The following is a 19,825-nucleotide window of genomic DNA, read 5'->3' as shown; positions in this document are numbered from 1 at the left end:
GGAAATCAATGCAAGTCACGTGATGGACCAGCAGTCTGGCAGCAGATGAGAGTCTGGTCGCTTCTAGAGTGGTAGGAATGTGGATTCTGTTTGCCTGACACCTAATAACAGGAATGGCGCAAGTTTTGCTGTGCGTTGTATTGGCGAAAGAGGCCATTTCTTGACCTGGTTCCACGAAAGACTGGGTAGCGGAACATGATACGTCGTCAAAAGCCCCAAAGATGCCTTCCGATCCGTACGAGAACTCTGTAGTCTATAGAATTAACAAGGGCTAAAAGGTATCAGGTGCGATGGGACTGTGGATAGCAAACAATAGCCGCTGGCACCGTATCAGAGCATGTCGGACCAGGCCACAGTTAACTTTGAGCTGTCTAATTCTGATACTGTCAGTTCATGGAAGATCTGGGTCAGGATACCTCTCAGCAATTTGGTGATTACTCCTTTGATCTAAGTTAGGAATAGGTATGCTTACGCCGTGGGAACGACCGCTGAAGACATTGGATAGAGGAATCACTAGCGGACTGGATGTGATAACAAAAGATCAAGATTAGAACGAGAGTGCAAGTTTGGCGTCAGTAATAAGCTAAGGGGCGGAGAGCAAGGGCGATGCTGATAAGATGAATCTTCGAGAAAAAGAATTTGCAATGCATAAAGTGGCAAACGTTGTCTACAGTACAATGGGTTGATCAGACAGACATTCTGCATTCACTACGGTCGTCTAACAAAAGAGACTGTATCTTCGTAGCCACAGCTCCCTCAGTGTGATAGCTTTTCTCAATCAACCGTAATCAAAGGCCAGGAATTGCCTTGAGCTATGTGTGGCTGTGATCGCACCATATCTCATGCTTCATATGTAGATCTGCCACTTGAAAACAGGGAATGAACTCAAATGGTCTATAGCGTACGTGTTGCCATCAACAACAAGTCGATTCGCTATTTGGTGAGGCAACTCGTCATAATCACCAATACTCGCAGAATATTGCCAAATACCCAACAAGCCCGGCATACTCATGGCTGAGTATATCACCTCAATCATGAGTCCGAAGTCCTCGTAGCATAGACAGTTAGGTAATCGGAAGCTCATTTCCGATACCAAAGTTATTCATCGCTGATCGATGCTTCGTCTACCCCTACGAGGTAGAATAAACTCAGACAGCCTTTTCCCGCAAGATGCAGAATTTTCGCCGATCCAGCAGTCTAGATCGTTGAACCAGGCCTTCAATCGGGTTCTGCTTCTTTCGTATCTCGGAGACAACATATCGAGCCATGAGCTATATCCAATTGAAGATAGAGACCCAATCAACAGGGAACCCTGAGGGCAGTAAGAAGCCGATTTTTCCATTACAATGGGGTAAAAGCACTCTTCCGCCGAAGTGGGCAGACATACTAGGGATGGTAGACCGTGTACTCCGTACCCCAACCTCATATTCCGACCATGACCTATTCTTAGCAAAGCACGGCAGATCTGTCACTCGATATCACACCATTGATTCGAATAGATGTTGTTCTCGATACGACGCCCACACTCCGCGATTATGGCCATGGCAGACGGCCGATACGGAGACATTGATTCTATTTTCGACTTTTGCGATGGAGGCAGTGGATAAAAATTCCCGCGTTTTCCCCGTCTTCCCAGTGTTGTAACTGGGACATGAAACACTCAGACCCGGCAAAATGCCATCGTGGTTGGGGTGCAGTGAAAGGAGCAGCAGTTGGTATGTTTCGAGGGAAAGAAGTTAGCCAGTAGAAAGTTTGAGGGTCAGCCGTAGGGGAAAAAGGTAAAGCCCCAGTCGAGTGTCGGCACCACCTTCCGACTACATCGAAGACTGTGAGAGTTGTAAACTAATGTGCTTCTTTCTTGCGTGCTAAGCTTCCATGTGGATAGGCCGGAGGGGACTATGCAGTTAGACCCTCTTATTTAGGGGTTCATTATTGGTCTCGGGAATTTTAGGCTGCTTCAGCGGTCGCGGGTTCGCTGCTCGGGGTCTGTATGGTGGTTCCTGGAAACGGACACCATTTCCGATTCAAGTTTAGCTTTTGTAGACTAGAGAGAGGGTGCAAAGAGCTCCCCAAAGTTGGGAAGTCGAGGTCGAGCGAACGGTGGGGTTTCAGGGTGAGACGAGGCCAAAATAGGGTTTGGCTCGAAACAGCGGGTCTTCATTGGATGGCTATTCTTAGACCGAAGAATAGGGGGAGGGGGGAGAGATTCGTGCTTCATAGTACTCTGTATAGTACGGGCAATTGAAAATACACAGGAACTGTTTAGAGTCGAAGCTGTAGATGAGAGGTAAAGTAAGTGATTGAATAATCTTGGAGAGTTGAGTTGGCGTTGCCTGCCGATCAGAAAAGGACATTGGAAGTCTAAACGGGGTCAGTTCCGAGGATCATCCGCAACGTCCGGAAGAACCAGCCGATCCCCCCATCTTCGGGCAAACTCCAAACATGAGCTGCAGATCGCTGGTGCAGGGGTCGCGATCTTGATACACCTCCACTGCTCTCCAGCCCGTCTTGCATCTACTATTGCAGTAAAGGAATTTACGTTTATCCGGTACTCAGTAGTACTGTTCAGGCATCAACAGTGGCTCGTTTGGTGCTTTCGTTCTCGTCCCTCTACTCATATGCGATCAATGCATCTACTTACTATGGATAACCTAATATCATCGGCCCCTAATCCAGGTCACCAACTAAACTCGAGCATTGACCTTCTCGAACCCGATCAAAACCTCTCCATCCCGATCCCTGGGTCTCACTTCTAGCGCGTTTCGACGCAGCGAGACCGGCCAGGTTATGAGCCGGTCTTCCCTTCCCGATTCGGAGCTCTGAATCCCGATAGACTGCCGGCTCTGTGCCCTTTGTGATCAGTGCAGATGTTCCAGTCCCAGGATAGCCCGTCGTCCCTAACCAGATCCACTCCCAACCAAGTCCGTGCCCGTCGGAAAACCCAGATGATGGTTCATTCTCCGGTTCACTAAGATGCTTGGCAGGTCCGAACCAGGCCATGGACGCTTTTCTTAGAAACTCTACACTGGCACGAGCAGCCACTATCAAACCACCGCGGTTTCACGGGCCCCTATCCATGGGGAGACAGCCATGGCTCTCCTCCGCGATGCGGGAAAGGAAGACGGGAACCATGCGACGGAAAAATAGGCATATATAGCCTCTGTCACCACGCCCATCAGGTTGACTTTCTTTCCATCCCATCCTCATCCATCTCATCAGTCTTTTCTCCTCTTTTTTCCTCTCGCTCTCGTTTGCTTTCCAGATCGCCTGTGGCGTATCGCTCTTTGTGTTTAACTTTTCAATAATTCCGTTCAACTCTCGTTCTTCTCGATTCCCGTTTCTCGAAGGTAGGCTTCCCATCACTTCCTGGTCCTTCGACACAACCACACCTTAGCACAGGGCTAACCATCACAGAAACCGAAATCAATCAGTCAAAATGGTTCGCTTCTACAGAGTCTCCGCTGCGACCCTCGTCACCGCCGCCACCGTCTCCGCCATCCCCATCCCATGCCTCCTTCCCTTCCTCAGCGGCGCTGGTAGCCTCCTGGGAAGCTCCGGCCTGGGTGCCAGTCTCGGCCTCGGTGGCAGTGCCAGCGGCAGCGGCGGCGCCGACTTGGGCGCCAGCCTTGGTGGTAGCGGCAGCGGTAGTGGAAGTGCTGGTGCTGGTCTCGGTGCTGACCTCGGCGCCGGTCTGAGCGGCAGCGCTGGTCTGGGTGCCCTTCTGGGCGGTGGTGCCAGTGCCACCGGTGCTGCAGGTGCTGGTGCGTCCGGAGCCGCTGGTCTTGGTGGCTCTGCTGACCTGGGCGCTGACCTGGGTGCCGGTCTGGGCGCTGGTCTGGGTGCCGGTCTGGGTGGAAGTGGTAGCGCTGATGCTGGCCTTGGTGCCAGTGCTACTGGCGCTGCGGGTGCTGGTGCCTCGGGCTCTGCTGGTCTAGGTGCCGGTCTTGGTGGATCTGCTGGCCTTGGTGGCTCCGCCGGTCTCGGTGGCAGCGCTGGTCTCGGCGCTGGCCTGGGAGGAAGTGCCACTGGTGCCGCTGGTGCCGGTGCTTCTGGCGCTGCTGGCCTCGGTGGCTCCGCTGGCCTCGGTGGTAGCGCCGGCCTTGGTGCTGGTCTTGGAGGAAGTGCTACTGGCGCTGCTGGCGCTGGTGCTTCCGGTGCTGCTGGTCTCGGCGGTTCCGCCGGTCTTGGTGGCTCTGCCGGTCTGGGCGCTGGTCTTGGTGGCAGTGCTACTGGTGCTGCTGGTGCTGGTGCTTCCGGCGCTGCTGGCCTTGGTGCTGGTGCCGGTCTTGGAGGAAGTGCTACCGGTTCTCTCGGTGCTGGTGCCTCAGGTGCTGCTGGTCTTGGTGCTGGTGCCGGTCTTGGTGGCAGCGCTACCGGTGCTGCTGGCGCTGGTGCCTCCGGCGCTGCTGGTGCTGGTCTCGGTGCTGGTCTTTCCGGCTCTGGCTCCGCCGGACTCTCTGGATCTGGATCTGCTGGTCTCGGTGCTGGCGCTGGTCTTGGTGCCAGCCCCAGCGGCAGCGTCGGTGCTAGCCCTAGCGCTGGTGCCGGTCTTGGTGCCGGTCTCTCTGGATCTGGCTCCGCTGGTCTCTCTGGATCTGGATCTGCTGGCCTCGGTGCGGGTGCTGGTCTCGGTGGTTCCGGCAGTGCCTCTGGTGATGTGAGCGGTAGCGGATCCGGCTCTGCTGATCTTGGTGCCGGAGCCTCTGGCAGCGGTGATGACGATACTGACGTCGGTGTTTCTCCTACGACTGCGGAAGCTCCCAGTGCCACCACCACTTGGGTCAGTGCCTCCACCAGCGTCTCTCTCGGTCCTTTCGGTGGCGCCAGCGGCAGCATCACGGCTGGAGGATCCACGGGCGGCGACGACAGCGACGATTCCGGTGCCGGAGCTGATGCCGATGCAGATGCGGATGCTAGCGCGGATGCCGATGCCAGCGCTGATGCGGATGCCGATGCCTCTGCCAGCGGCAGCGGAAGTGCTGATGCCAACGCTAGTGCTGGGGCCTCCGTTAGTGGTAGCGCTGAGGCCTCTGCTAGCGCTAATGCGAAGGCTTCTGCGTCCTTGAACTTCTCTGCTTAAGGTACTTTCCACTCTTCATCCTGAAATATTTGCAGGGTTGTTAATAAGTGAACAGGAGTTACGGCGTTGGTATCGATCGATCGCTCTAGAGTGACACCACATTGCCTCGAGCTTCCGGGAATCGATTGTTTTCAAAATGGTTTAGGTATATCACCTGGGATGGGAAATGGAAATGGGTTCAATGCTGTCATTCGTTCATGATTATATTGTCTAATTATTTGTGTCATTCTTTGACGAGTACTACTTACACTGAGATTGAGAGGATCCAGGCCAGTCTGCCATAGTCATAATCTGAATTCAAGCCTGTTGATAGATATTTCCGTTACCATTTTCCCTCTGTAATTTCAGTAGTATCGTTGAATTATTATTATCAGCAATAATGACTGTCTTACCTAGACTGTACTTGGACTGGGCATTGTTCTTTACTTTAGTTTTCACTGGAGAGTGTACAGCCAAATTATATTATATAAAAGTTGGCTCTGGGAGTGTATTGATGCATTCGGCCTACTAGTATGGCTTCACAGAAACCATTTGTGGATGAGACTGAGAAAAAGAATAGTACCAAAGAAAGCGACAAGGCAAACTGCTCTCTCTCCACTCACTAGCTACGGGAAGCCGGGCGAACAATTGAAAAATAAAAAAAGAATGACCTACGCAGGACTCGAACCTGCAATCTCTTGATCCGTAGTCAAGCGCCTTACCATTGGGCCAGCAGGCCAATTGTTGAAAATACTGTGCTATTTAGTGCTATAAGAGCCAAGTCATTTTTCCAGTTGGTTTACACCACTGGTCTTCGGGGTTTTCTCATGGGGTTCAACCCGACGCAGTAAGTATTTTGAAGTATGCTTCACTATTACTGATACCGATTCCAAATGAAAGTTTCTGGTACATAGTAGCAATAACTGAATTCACCAGGGAAAAACGGTACCATCCCAAACCTGCAACTGGGCTCCCGCAGACTCGCGCGTGGCACCATCAATCAGCTTGACAATGCCACCAACACTCTCCTCAACTGTCTGAAAAGCCCTCTCCAGCCCGACCTTGCGTGCACTCGCATTCCCCATGTCCGTGTCGGGAAATCTGTTCACCCTAATCATGAGTATGTTTCAACCTTGACCTTTCACCCATTTGTCCCAACCGATACACTCACCCAGGATCTGCGACAAAGCTAATAAAACCCTCATTCTCAAAGTGAATTTTGCGAACTATCCAATGAAGTATAGCCTTGCTCGGCCCGTAAGCGGTACATGGATAGGGACGCTGCTCCATCCCACCAATGCTGCCCAGGGGGCTGCCAACTCCGACGAAGGTAGGCCGGGCACTCTCAAGAAGCAGGGGATAGACCGCCTGGAAGAGATACAGAGGCCCAAAGCCATTCACCTCGACATGCTCACGGAAGACGTCGAGGGGGACGCTGTCCACCCGGGAGAAGTCATCACTTATGCCTGCGTTCGCAATCACAGTGTCCACATGATTGATGCCGTGCTCGTGCTGCAGAATATGAACGGCGGTAGCGGGGTCCTCTGGGACTTTAGAGTCAATTTTGACGATGATGAGGTGAGAACCGGGGCCGGTGGGTAGGTTTGATAAGGACTGGCTTTGGGGGCTGGAGGGGTTGCGGACGGCAGCTATGACGGTCGTGTTTGATCGTGATAGGAAGGTTTCTGTCAAGCCCCGGCCTATGCCTCGGCTGGCCCCGGTGATCAGATAGGTGAGGTTATTGGACTCTGTCATAACGTTTACGGCTAATAGGGATTTTAGAACGGCTGGACGGGATGAGAGTAAATCGGTCGTGGATTAGACAGGATACATGTAGTAATACCGGTTACTTTATTTAGTGTGTTAGGGTCTAACAAATGAACTGCATTTGTCATGCATCTTCTATGTCTATGGTGTCATAGTACCAATCAGGCACTAATATAGGTAGACCATAGTTGCGATCCTTCTATGTCGAGGGCGCGGCTTAGATGCTATGATGCAGTACTCCGCTTTAACCAGCGGGGAACCGTGCTACTCGACTAACACCAATTCGATAATGATGCGATGAGGTGATTACAATACTGGATCTTACCGGAAAGGGCGTCCTGTGCTAGATGCCTCATCATGTTGCCAATATCATTCTTGGATCTCTCGCGATGCATGTCAATATGTACTGCAGTCCCTGCTAATGGCATGGCATTTTGTGCATGTCTACAGCTGTGGCCGTTCTGGAGCATGGAGGAGTCTATGTTATGCCTATTACTTGTTGTATGGAGTTGCTTGACGCAGTGGGGGCTATTTAGATGCATGCAGGAACCTGGAGTAAGCCCTAGTATAGTCTACGGTTGCAACTGTCCACTAATAATGCTTGGCCTCAGAAACACCCTTATCAAGACATATCATGTTAATTGCGCTGACGTATTACAGTAAGCAAAGAGCATTAGTAATTCTGAACCCATCATTACCAATGGTGACAAATCCACTACAATCTTGTTTAGATATAGACATAATCCACTCTTTAATGACTCTCCTCAAACAATCCTCCGTGTTTCTCGGGCGCTATACAACGTGTTCTCAAATATCTGTATCATCTTGCCTATCTTCTCATCTCCGGGAGGGAGAACCTGTACCCCGAACACACCGCAAAGTCCAGAAACACGGTCAATAAACTGTTTTAGCTACGTCAGTGGACCTATAAATAATATCCGCAGGCTGGGAGGACATACCCAGAATAAATTTGGCTTTCCGCTCCAGATTAGTGTTCCCTTCTGTCGCCCCGACGGCGTATCTTGCGTGGTCAGTATGCCGCCGAGCCCCCAGTCATATTCGGATTCGGTATCGAATATGCCAATGAACGCATTCGGGGGGTGGTTTCTGATGTATTCATTCAGCGAATGCTTGCTTGAGTGGCTCAGCTGCGGGCTGAACAATTTTTCTGTGGTCTGCCGACTCAACAGCTTCTCGTCATCAACTAGTAGTGAGAAGAGAATTTCTAAGTAACTCTCCATGTCCCCATAAGCACCTTGGCCACCAAAGCATTCTGTTACCCCTTCAGTTAAGAATCGTCCTGTGAAGTCGGTCACACGTTCTGAGTCGGGTTCCCTGATTGCCATGCGGATTTGGTTATTGCGGATATCTGGCTTAGCTGCTGGCCAGAAGGTAATTCCCTGTATTCCAAGCGGACCCCAGATATTATCCTGCATATAATTTTCTAGATCCTGACCAGACAGCTTTTCCACTAGCTGACCAACCCAATCGATACCGCAACCATACTCGAAACTCGTCCCTGGCTCGTAAGTCAAAGGGTATCCAAATCTATCCTTGACCGTCTCGCCAGAGTTAATGTGCCGACCTCGACACGCTGAAAACCTAGCTAGATCCGAGTTCATCATATCGTAGCCTGTCCCGGCAGTGTGCGTCAGGAGGTGTCGAAGAGTAATCGGATTTTGGCGTTCTCTCAGGAGCGGCATGCCTTCCTTGTCCCATCCTGTAAGTATCTTTGACTGCGCTAGATCGGGAAGTAGAGGTCCAACGTCATCATCTAGACTTATAGTTTCCCGTTCAACTAGTTGCAACGCCGCGATGCAAGTCATAAGCTTGGTCATAGACGCAAAGACCATAACGGATTGGGGCGACAACGGTACGCCCGTGTCATTGCAGGCAGATCTCCCAAAAGCCTTAACATATCGCAGAGATCCAGTCTTATTTGTCGCTGCCACTACCACACCGGGAAATACGCCATCTTCGATGGCCTTCTCCAATGAGTCTTCCAGCCTCGCGAACAGGGCCTCGGGATAATTTGCCTCCCCTTTTTCAACCATTTTTTCTTGTGAACTGGTGGAGGAGCTGGTAGGTTGTATAAACTCCCAGGATCTGCATTATATACTATTGCCTATCTACCCGGATTGGGTGCTTGTAACGGATATTGCGGCTAATATCGGGATTGGGAATTGATCCAAAGAGATGAAAGTAATCAATCACATCTTGGAGAGCCGTGGGACAGACATTACAAAGTACTAACCCAGGCGGAGGCGGGGGCGGGGTACGGGTGCTGCGGGTGTTGCGGAACGGGAACAGATTTCTTAGCCCCTACATGTACCAGTGATTCTTCTAGCAGAGAACACAACATGTACCAAATATTTCCAGCGCTTTCTTTACTGAGCATTGGGCCATACAATTGCTTGGACTGGGGCCATTACCCATTTGCGTTGTAATACAACGTATCTTTAGAGCCGTGAGCCTAATGAGTGAGGTTATGATCATGGTATTGGCATTGCATTGTGCTCGAATATGGAAAAACCATGACAGGTCTGGTCGGTCCCAGTAATTTAGTCCTATATAACTCTAGCCAAAGGCAAAGCAAGTACATACGACCACAGGGTGTGGAAAACAGGGCTTCCCGTCCGCTCAGCCGTACTTAAGCCACACGCCGGGAGGTTAGTAGTTGGGTGGGTGACCACCAGCGAATCCCTTCTGTTGTATGTTTTTCCTTTTGCTTTTTCAATCTTTTATTGCCTGGACTGCATACGCCCTTGATGATATATTGTCATTATCTTTCTTTAGAGATACTCCTGGAACTGCCCCTGCCAAGCAATATAGAAGACAACCAACAGACGGGGCTATTTCAGTTTGTGAAACAAATTAAACCGACCGAGACTTGCTATATTGAAACAGTATGTGCAAATGCGCCCGTGCAAGTCTATTATCATGTCCCAAGGACCCAGCTCACTATCTATTTGGACCAGGTTTAGAGTATACATATAATCGCAGTCTCCTGTCTTCTCAGAAAAGTCCTAGCCTGTCCAGGATAGGAGTCGATGGGCCTGGGCGATCTCCAGATCGACCAGTTCATTAGGGTAGAAACGAAGCCCAAAGCGCAGCCATCTAGCTCCCTCTGTTAACAAGAGTTGTAGCAGTAGGGCGTCACATCCAGTAGTTGAATAGAAGAATGATAATAATATAATAAAGCCAAACTAACTTATCTATCTATGCAATAAAAAGCAATATAAGAATTATTTCCTTTATTCTATTTCAAACATACCAAGTCAGCACGCGACAAATGCTATAACTGCGTACTATGTATCAGAAGATGGCTTTTCGAGGCTGAATAGAATCTATGCTATTCCACTTAGGTATCATTGGCAGGCTTACATCTTCGGGCGCCCGGAAGAGGGGAATATTGGCTTTAACTCAACAAAACGACTCTCATTTACAAATCCGTATCACGTTCGTCGATAGGTACTATACGTGCTTCATCCCGTAAAGAGCGTTTCGTCATAATATGCAAAGAAAGTGTAACTTACAGGACATTGTTATTAACTTCATGGGCTACATATATTCATGTTAAGGTTTTTATGAATACGGGTACGACGTGGCGCCGCCGCTGATGCCGTCATGCTGTAAACTTTTCTTATTGGATGATTTGTTCGGCGCTGAAACCGAATGCTGGAGTGGCCAGCAAATATATCTGGAGTAATGAACTGGGAAATTCCTATGTCAACAGTTTATCCTGAGAATTATGCCGTGCAGTAGCATTCCCCTTTGCACTTATGAACCACCTGTTGTCAGGTGAAATTGAATTGCAACTACCACATACCTATTTTGCCAGCATGGAATGGCCTCGTCCAGGCTCCATAAGTGTTTATTCAGTACTTGGATTGACGATAGGCGCGTCTGGGATTCTTTACTACTACGTTAGACGCGCGTTTGAGCGCCATGGACAGCTTCTTCAACGAGGTATAAGAACAATAGTGGACTGCGAGCCTCCCAACCGCAGACTAGAGTATATCTTTCATACGCTCCAATTTCTTAATGTTACACTGACTGTCCACAGCGTCGTCGCAATACATGGGTTAGGCGCGCACCCTGAATTTACTTGGACGACGAGAGGCCCGAACCAGTCTCGCGTAAACTGGCTAACGGACCTTTTCCCACGAGATTTCGGCAAAGCACGGGTCATGACATTTGGCCATAACTCTGACTGGTTTGTCCGGGCGAGCAACAACACGCCGTTTGAAAATGCCAAGATGCTTTTGCGAGCAGTAAACGAGGCAAGGCGTGAACACCACAAGGTCAGTCATCAGATAATTGACATAACTTTAGGAAACACCTCAAAAGTAACCTCCTTGGCTTATACCGCAGTGTGGCATCATTTTCATTGGGCATAGCTTTGGTGGCATTATAATCAAAGAGGTCAGCGCACCATGACCAGTCTAAAGCAATCTGACTTATCTAATTCGTAAAGGCAATATGCTTGGCGGAAACAGACAGACAGTATAGGGACATATTGGATGATACAATCGGTATCATCTTTCTTGGAACGCCTCATCAAGGGTCCGATATTCCCCAGTTTGGAGCCATGATAGCACGACTGACATGGGTATTTGGATCGAGTACAATGCTACTGAAGGGTCTCTACAGGGATAATCCTCATCTATCAGACTTACAAGAACGGTTCATGAGCGTTATTCGGAGAAGAAGAGATATTAAGCTCGTCGCGATGTATGAGAAGCTCCATACGTACTTTGCTCAACTTATATATCTAGGCTTCGTAAGTACAGACCACTGCATGCTCTGCATACCAGAAATACTTACAAAGAATGAAAAAGATTGTCGAGAGGAATGCTGCAATGCTTGATGTGGCCGAAAACTTTGCAGTCGAGAAAGATCATATGGGGCTGAACAAGTGCGCCTCACGAAATGATCCGGCATATGACGCAATTTGTCAAGGCATCAATACAATACGAGACCATGCAGAGAGCAGAGGGCTGAAGAGAAAATACTTAGAATGGTCGGAGAGGTCAAGGCTCTAGTCTGCAAGTTGTGAAGGAACAGCTATACGTGAAACCGAACCTATGTTTAAAATCAACAAAAATTAATAAAAATAATGAAAGCTTAGTAATCCTAACTGACCTTATATATACTATATCGAATAATATGCCAGAGCCAAAATCCATAGTTTGGGTGATTACCATAACCATCTGACACTTTTCCTAGTAGATTGTGGGTCATAGTCTCACAGGTCTTGCGCATTACACATCATGTGTCCTTTGCTTGTTCCCCAAGATAAGCTTATTTATAATGAGCGACACGCTTCCTAGTACAGCAGATCCCAGGGTCACGGCCCTTTTTGTCATACAGTCACAATCTCTGCCAAGCTGCTGAGGCTAATGAGGCATTTAACTGTGTTCTTTTGTCAATATTATAACCTTGCATTATAGTCATTAGAAGATTAGGAGCCGCCCCGGCTTTCCAGATAATGAGAGAACACGATCAAGTTATCAACTGTGTGAGCTCAGTAGCTTGTAGTGCGCGAATCGCTCCTGTTTGAATTGAAATGTCGCCAGAAGATTATTGATGAATTGGATGAACCCAAGAAGGCCAACTAGCAGAAGTATGATGAGCGGGCCAATGATTGAAAAGACGGTAAAACCATACGAAGCATTTTGAAATGCACTATTGCCCTGCAGCTTGGTAGCCAGCCCAACCTGCATTGCCGTCAACACTAATGCGACATAAACGATTGTTGCAGTAAGGGGTGTTAGATAATCATAGAATAACTCAGTATATGTTTGATATGTGAAGTGATAACCTCGTAGGATACTGCCATAACGAAACATGTAGATTTTGTTGAGTCGTGAAAGCCTAAGTTCGCCGAACAAGTAACGTGCATTGATATTTTTAGGGTTAGTAGCTCCGTTCTCCAAGAGCTCCTTGACCAATTTAACCCACATTTCCCATGTGACGTTGTGTGGTAATAGGTGTTGGTCCTGGGCGATAGCAAAGTCACTCTCTCGCTCAATTAAAGCGATATAAGAATATAAAAATCCTAGACCACATTCGTATAGATGTTTTTGTTGACAAACCCCGTCCCCTCTATCTGTCTCATAGTACATATAGTTGGACATGCAGGGACAGGGTTCTTTGCAGATCAGGTAAGATTTCCAAAATTGATGGCTTAGGAGGTATCGCGGGAGGGGCTTCAAATGGATACGCCGTGAAGGTTCCCAGACCATGTGCATGTCAATCCTCTCATCTGGCACAATTTGCCGAGAAGTTGCGGTTTGATAGTTTAGGGGCCTGGGTGGCATGGGTCGGCCAGCCAACCACAGGTATTTCTGAATCCGACCAAGACATTCGACAGAGAGATCGTTTTGTAAAAAGCGGGAAGTATCCGTAGTAGGAATGTAGGGGGTATAGTACTCGTCGCGAATGGAAGCAGGAGTGTAGAAAGTACTTGAAATGGAGACGTCAACACTGAATGGTGGCTTTGTGGGCATGCTTATACAAGAGACGGTATTGAACCGAGTTGATATTAGGTCATAAATTAATAGGTTGGATGGTGAAAAAAACCACAGCTAAGGACAGGCCTAGATACATATGTTGTTTAGCTACCTTGAAAAGCCAAAATTTGAGGGTTGATCTGTCCTTCACTTGGACAGAGCCACTCCGAGGAGCACCACCCGGGTTGGCTAGAATCTTCGAGACCGGCCGAGAGTCTGGCGCTGGCAGGGTTAACGCACTAGATACTAAGGTTTCGAGTGGACCGGGGGAACGATCGGCGACCCAAGGTTTATGTAGGTCTTCCGCTCTTACCATGTATATTTTTTTGAATCCATTATTGATTAATCTATAATTATTACTCCGTTTTTTCTTTAAATTACCTAATCTTTCTAACGCATAAATAGCTAAAAATAGTTAAAGTAACTGTTGGATCTAATCAAATGCGGGAGTATTAACCGCAAGGCTGTGTGAGATCATCTATGAATTTGGTACGTGTCAGACCCCGCTTTCTGAATGATAATAATCTATGTTTTTACTTGCATACCCAAGAGTCTCTGAGAACATCGAGAGAAAATAGTTGAAAAAGCCAATGATGTGTATGTCATTGACCGCTGCCTTCTAAAAGGTAGGCCAGGGAGCTCCATTTATAAGTAGAGAAAGATATAATCAGTGTCCTAGTGCTCAAACCTTCCATCTGAGACGATACTGAAATACTGCTTGAGTAGGCAACTAATATTGGCCTTTAGCAGCGTTTGTTGCAGTAGCGGTGGGCTGCAGACGCAGGGAAATATCATCATCGGGGGGCAGGTAGGCAAGGAACAAATGTCCAGGTCATGATAGTTGATCAGGACCTTGTTGACAACCCAACCAGCAGCTTCATAGCCTCGAATGCCGCAGTCCAGCGCACAGTCCTCAAGTACCGGGCGACTTCAACAGTAAGACCATGCGTACAGCACTTTCCCAGAGTGCGGCGAATATGCGTCGGAGATACGGACCCCATTAGCGAGACCATGTGGTTCATCAGCATTCTAGACTGCGCCTGGTGCATCTCTCTCTCATCTGGATGTCTACAAATCTCACGGGAATCCGATATCCCGCTACCGAAGTGATGAAATGCCCAGCATGTCAGCGTCCCTATCAGCAAGCACCATGGGTAATGGAATACACCGTTCACATCCCAATTTTTCAAATTGAGAATTCCCTCACGAATCATCTGCGCCGCATGCCATGCTGCCTGATCTGCGGCGGTCGCATCTGTGCAGACCCAATCCCTAACCCAGTTTTCACTCATATGGCGATCTTCTGGCATCACCATATGTCCAAAGATAGCTTTAGCACCGGCAGCAGCCTGCAGGTGACGAATTTCGCAGTTGATTACGATATGTGCGGTATGGTACAGTGCCAGAATGGCAACACTTTCTTGCCTGTGATTACTTCCTGGGGCCCAGCCATCGCCCATGCTCTGAAACAGGTTCATGGTGTAAGCGTCGTAGTGTGCCTTCCACGTCTCCAGGGCATGGGCCATCCTCCGTCGCCATGGTCTCCATGGCTCCCCGCCGGGGTCTATGTCGCTCAGATAGATAGACCTGTTATCGAAATGCGCAATATCGTTACACATTGACATAATCCCATGCAGAACCAGCGTGAGCGATAACCTGTCCATCGGCAAGCTTTGGAATTTATCTCCATCTTGAACCAGGTGTTTGATCATATTGTTAAAGCATGCTGGCTCCCTGTGGGATTTCCGGATTTGTTCCCAGGCTGCCTCACTGGGCGCTTCCCACAAATCTTGGGAACATGGAAGCGGGACTTGGATATTGTGCGTGGACATGTTGGGCATCGCGGAGTAGCAGGATACGTTTTGCGTATCCCACATGAAGACGAAGAGGATTAATCTGATTGATAATTGTTAGATAAGGGAAGAAAGAAAGAACAACAATGGGAAGGGGAAGAAAGCTGGCTATTAGAAGATGAACGGTTCAGTTTAGATACCTTTTATATTGCTCGGCATAGGCGAAGTCCTTCCAGCCCAGTTCGGGTTGGACTAGATGACTAGGGAGCATAATCCCCCCACGGACGTGGTATCGGGATACCCGCCGAATGGCCTAGGTTTACACATGAGCATATGTTATCTTTTGATTACCGGCTGCATACTTACACCAAACAAAAGGGTGTGAATCAACATAGCGTTTTCGCGCTGATACGGGCCAGCTCGATACATGCCATAGCATTCAAGAATGAGAAAAGACTGAAGTATCGGTAAATCGGGGATCGGAACGCTCATCAGTCCGCTAAGGATATACGGCACAAGGGCATCGTATAGGTACACGGACAGTTGGTGTGTGTCTTTGTTTTTGTATGTCTGTCCTAGAATAATTATGGAGAGTAAAAAGATAGGGTCTCCTCCTTCTATGTCCAGCGTCGCCACATGCACCATCGGGTAGGATGAGTTGAAAAAGCGGAAGAAAAGACTGATATATTCATGCATGTTATCCATCGACAATAGCGCTGTATTGCCATCAATGATGATGCCTTCTGGTGTTACTGGCCGTATTTCAGATAGTAGCCTGAGAATATCGTCTCGTTTGGAAATGGAAAGGGCGATTCTGCCACTCGGATGGAGACTGGCACCTTGTGCCTCCTCATTCTCCGAAGTCTGTAAGTCCACAACGTGTACCAGGGGTTGGAGACACTGTTATAGAGTGGTCAACATTCACAGCACGTTTTGCCCACATCACAATAAAGGGCAACCTAGGGCAGCAGAAAAGTCTGCTTCCTAGACGTAGAGAAATCCTTACCAACGGATCGTATGGTTGTGGGGCGATATTCGTGGTATGTTGCACATCGCATGCCGACTCAGTATCCTGTCTTGGGATGGCCACACCTGAACGACTGGACTGGATTTCTGCCCAGTTCAGGCTAAACGGCCTGTCAGGGGTAGGGGATGGTTGCTGTATCTCTTGTTGATGATTCTGGTCCTCTACTTCGATATGGGGTAGAGTCTGACCTGTGGCTGGAGGCGAGCAAGCCAAGCCCATTACATCAAAATGCACCGAATCAAAGGAAGTATCGTAATACATATTGGTCAGTTCATCCAGGTTCATGGGGGGACTCGTTACATCTGCCACATGCGCTGCATCCAGTAATGAATGTGAGCTACGGGGACTGCGCTCGGATGGTTGCTGACCCGCAGATACATCGTCACCAGTGCCGCCACGTTGATTTTGGGTATCGATGTGACAAGAGGAAGGAGGATATGCCGGTTCTATGGAAGGCTCACCCTTGTCTGTATCCTGCACCAGGCGCGAAGGCAAAGGGGAGTGTGAATCCTCGGCCGTATGGAAGCCAGATATAGTTTTCCGGCGTGTCTGGAGGATGCCTAGCCCTGCACCACCGGCCAGACCATCCTTCATCGTATGGCGGGCTTTGTGTCGTTCTATAGGAAGAGTTAGAACATGTCGCCAAATAAGGCCGTTGATGCCTACCCAGCAGGTCTAATCTCTTGAACGAGGCATTGCATCGACCGCAGACCCAGCGGGTCTCAGAGTGGTTCAGCGAGTGTCGTTGCAGGTGAGACAACCGGGTGAAGGCCTTGCCACACCCTGCCATAGAACAGCGATAACGCTTCTCTCGTGAGTGGTTAGCTTGTGGTTTCTTCATGTCAACAGTCATGTTTGCGTCCTAGTCATTCCTCCGATCAGGATTATGCGATGTGGTTGCGATCACAGAACAGAAAAATATATTATTGTAGCAATATGGATATTAGTTGGTGGAAGGCGAGGTAATGCTTCACAGTTGGCCCTCTGAATGGAAGCTAATCGGCCTGTGTACACTTTCTCTCCTTCATCGAATGGCCAAAATTGGGGTTAAGTTGATCCGCTGATCTGTGTTGACATGGAAAAACGTGATTTCTTTGTCTTACAGCAATTTTCACATGGGTACTGTCTGAGGGAATGAAAGATCTTCCATCTTTTGGAGAGAGGGTTATCCGTCCTTTTGCCGATTAAGGGAAGCAAATGATAAGAGCCGAAAGTGGGGATCACCCGGACGGCGTTCTATAGCTGGCTGGACTATCCGGATAATGCACCTAGTCCATGGGGACGGTGATGCAGTCCCACCCTCTTCGCACTCCCCATTCTTGCCCCACGTAAGATTCATCTACGATAACGCTGATGGGCTTATCCCCACCTAGACTAGATTCGTGGTGTAGAGTCCCACTCATAGCCCTGGGTTCTCCAGACACGGGGTATGCAAATTGGGAGATGCAGAGATGCAAGGAAAGAAAATAAAAACATTTGACGTATGCCTCTGCATCCCGATTGAAGAATTAACTCTCTTGACAATTATACGACGCCTTTCCCAAGTCAAGTTAAAGAAAAATTTTTCAAGATGCCACTTGAATACCGCACTGCCGAGGTAATTGTGGTTGGGACAGGAATAGGTGGTCTGGCAGCCACGAAAACCTATCTTGAACTGTCACCTCAAACAGATATTGTGCTTCTTGAAAAGGTGAGTTACAGAAATTTCTTCCCTTATTCCCCGCCAAGCCCAAGGTCTAATTAAAACAATAGCGACCGACCATTGGGGGGGTCTGGGCCGAAGAAAACTGCTATGAAGGACTCAAGACGAACAACCTCGGGGGAACGTATGAATTCACTGACTTCCCCATGGGCGCCAAATATGGCATCACCGAAGACGGTCATATCCCTGGCCATGTGCTGCACCGTTATCTGAATGATTTCGCGGACCACTTCGACATCCGTCGCCGGATACACTTCGGAATCCAGGTTCTGGAGATTGAAAAGCTCAGCCAAGGCTGGCGCTTAGTTACGGATACCAGCGATTCAATTCTGACTGTGATCTATACATGTCAAAAACTTATTATGGCCACTGGATTGTCGTCGACCGCCAACCCAATCAATATCCGCGGGGTTGAGGAGTTTGGAAGGCCGGTCATCAACCATGTCCAACTGCGCGAGGAGGGAGCGCGTATTGCGCAGGACCGTAATATCAAAACCGTCACCGTTGTGGGTGCTTCAAAGACTGGATACGATGTTGTGCAACTAATGGCATCGAACGGCAAGAAGGTGGATTGGGTCATACGCGAGTCCGGAGGGGGTGCAGTTTGGATGGCATCACCATGGGCTAAGTTCGCAGGGGCCAAGACAAAACTGGAGTTTCTAGTAACCATGAGATTTTTTACATGGTTTAGTCCATGCATATTCGGTGACTTTGATGGATTCAGCTGGATCAGAAAGGCGCTGCATCAAACTCGCTTGGGTAGATACATTGTGCACAAATTTTGGGAGGGAATGAGGACGGATATTATTGACCTGAACGGTTATCGCAGAGAAAAATGCTTGGAACATCTTGAACCTCTGGAAAGGTATGAAATTCATCTACAATCTCCCACAGTCGTCACTAACGCTAGTGAAGTCTCTTCTGGTCTGCTCGGGTCGGAGTTCTCAACTACCCATCCGATATTCACGACTATCTTCGCACTGGCCAGGTCAAGATCACACGGAAGGATATCGACCACTTATCAGGTCCGGGAATCGTGAATTTCGCAGACAGTACCAGCCTTCAAACGGACGCCCTAGTCGCCATCACCGGTTGGAAGCTCGCCCCGTCGGTTAAGTATAAACCCGATGGCGTCGATGCGAGTCTCGGCATTCCAAGCAGCAACCTAAGCGCAGAGGAAGAAGAGTTCTGGGATATACTTGATACCAAAGCAGATGAGGAGATCCTAAGCCGCTTTCCATACCTCCGGAATTCTCCACGTGGGATCCCCTACAAACAAGACGTCAGTCCCTTCCGCCTATACCGCGGCATTGCGCCGCCGTCGCTTGCGTCGAAGGGTGATAATTCTATCGCATATGTTAAGATGGTCCACAGCACGAGCAACATCATCATCGCAGAATGCCAAGCGTTGTGGACATTTGCTTATTTAACTGGAAGACTTGAGATTGATAAAGAGGACGTTTATCATCAGACCGCACTCTTGAGTCGCTACGGAAAGCATCGTTATCCCTGTGGGTTCTCGTCGTGGTATCCAGAATTTGTCTACGATGCGGTGCCATATGCAGATATGCTCCTATCGGATCTGGGGGTCAATCATAAGCGAAAGTCTACGCTACGAGCGGAGATTTTTGAGGGTTATACGATTCATGATTATCGGGGAATAAATCAGGAGTGGAAGGAGGCCCAGATGAAGGGAGCAAAGGTAGCTTGAAAACGCCGTCCCGTCTCCTCTTTTCTTTTTTTTTTTTTCCCCTTCCTTTTCTTTCTTTTTCTTTTTTAGCTTCTTCTTCGCAAGACGAGATCCTCCAGCAACTGATTTTTATGCATATCTATCCTCTCACTTCCGGAGTATGCCTGTTGCCCTCGCCTGCTTCTGCTTCGCTATTTTTGTTGTTAATCCTCTACTCATTTGCTTCCGGGTCAAGTGACAAGGTTGTGTTCCTGAATATCAAGCTCTCAACC

The 19,825-nt window shown here is 48.8% G+C and overlaps 6 protein-coding genes and 1 non-coding gene across 7 annotated transcripts; 2 read left to right on the top strand and 5 right to left on the bottom strand.

The window, feature by feature from the left end:
• Window positions 1–3,436: 3,436 nt before the first annotated feature.
• Window positions 3,437–5,080, top strand: BDQ94DRAFT_168365 (uncharacterized protein; the record flags this gene model as incomplete). The annotated part of the gene is made up of 1 exon (XM_026771036.1): window positions 3,437–5,080. One exon carries the CDS (start codon window positions 3,437–3,439, stop codon window positions 5,078–5,080), a length of 1,644 nt encoding a protein of 547 aa, XP_026628364.1.
• A 646-nt stretch (window positions 5,081–5,726) lies between these two features.
• Window positions 5,727–5,798, bottom strand: BDQ94DRAFT_t95. Its single transcript has one exon. It is a non-coding gene; the product is annotated as a tRNA-Arg (tRNA).
• A 190-nt stretch (window positions 5,799–5,988) lies between these two features.
• Window positions 5,989–6,814, bottom strand: BDQ94DRAFT_168364 (SDR family oxidoreductase; the record flags this gene model as incomplete). Its single annotated transcript, XM_026771035.1, has 2 exons — window positions 5,989–6,160; window positions 6,231–6,814. 2 exons carry the CDS (start codon window positions 6,812–6,814, stop codon window positions 5,989–5,991), a joined length of 756 nt encoding a protein of 251 aa, XP_026628363.1.
• Window positions 6,815–7,398: 584 nt separating this feature from the next.
• BDQ94DRAFT_139538 (serine hydrolase domain-containing protein) lies at window positions 7,399–9,007 on the bottom strand. The gene is made up of 2 exons (XM_026765445.1): window positions 7,786–9,007; window positions 7,399–7,728 (listed from the first exon to the last, which is right to left on the bottom strand). Exons 1-2 carry the CDS (start codon window positions 8,878–8,880, stop codon window positions 7,591–7,593), a joined length of 1,233 nt encoding a protein of 410 aa, XP_026628362.1. The 5' UTR covers window positions 8,881–9,007; the 3' UTR covers window positions 7,399–7,590.
• Window positions 9,008–12,339: 3,332 nt separating this feature from the next.
• BDQ94DRAFT_158204 (uncharacterized protein) lies at window positions 12,340–13,906 on the bottom strand (the record flags this gene model as incomplete). Its single annotated transcript, XM_026768910.1, has 3 exons — window positions 12,340–13,416; window positions 13,454–13,649; window positions 13,887–13,906. The coding sequence occupies 3 exons, from the start codon at window positions 13,904–13,906 to the stop codon at window positions 12,340–12,342; spliced, it is 1,293 nt and encodes a 430-aa protein (XP_026628361.1).
• A 280-nt stretch (window positions 13,907–14,186) lies between these two features.
• Window positions 14,187–17,014, bottom strand: BDQ94DRAFT_158203 (transcription factor domain-containing protein; the record flags this gene model as incomplete). The annotated part of the gene is made up of 5 exons (XM_026768909.1): window positions 14,187–15,237; window positions 15,335–15,447; window positions 15,501–16,034; window positions 16,141–16,778; window positions 16,828–17,014. The coding sequence occupies 5 exons, from the start codon at window positions 17,012–17,014 to the stop codon at window positions 14,187–14,189; spliced, it is 2,523 nt and encodes an 840-aa protein (XP_026628360.1).
• A 717-nt stretch (window positions 17,015–17,731) lies between these two features.
• Window positions 17,732–19,574, top strand: BDQ94DRAFT_158202 (uncharacterized protein; the record flags this gene model as incomplete). Its single annotated transcript, XM_026768908.1, has 3 exons — window positions 17,732–17,851; window positions 17,914–18,728; window positions 18,779–19,574. 3 exons carry the CDS (start codon window positions 17,732–17,734, stop codon window positions 19,572–19,574), a joined length of 1,731 nt encoding a protein of 576 aa, XP_026628359.1.
• Between the last annotated feature and the right edge of the window lie 251 nt (window positions 19,575–19,825).

The sequence above is a fragment of the Aspergillus welwitschiae genome, assembly GCF_003344945.1.
Source record: "Aspergillus welwitschiae strain CBS 139.54b unplaced genomic scaffold BDQ94scaffold_9, whole genome shotgun sequence".
NCBI classification, from domain to species: domain Eukaryota; kingdom Fungi; phylum Ascomycota; class Eurotiomycetes; order Eurotiales; family Aspergillaceae; genus Aspergillus; species Aspergillus welwitschiae.
This window is presented reverse-complemented; position numbering and strand designations above follow the sequence as displayed.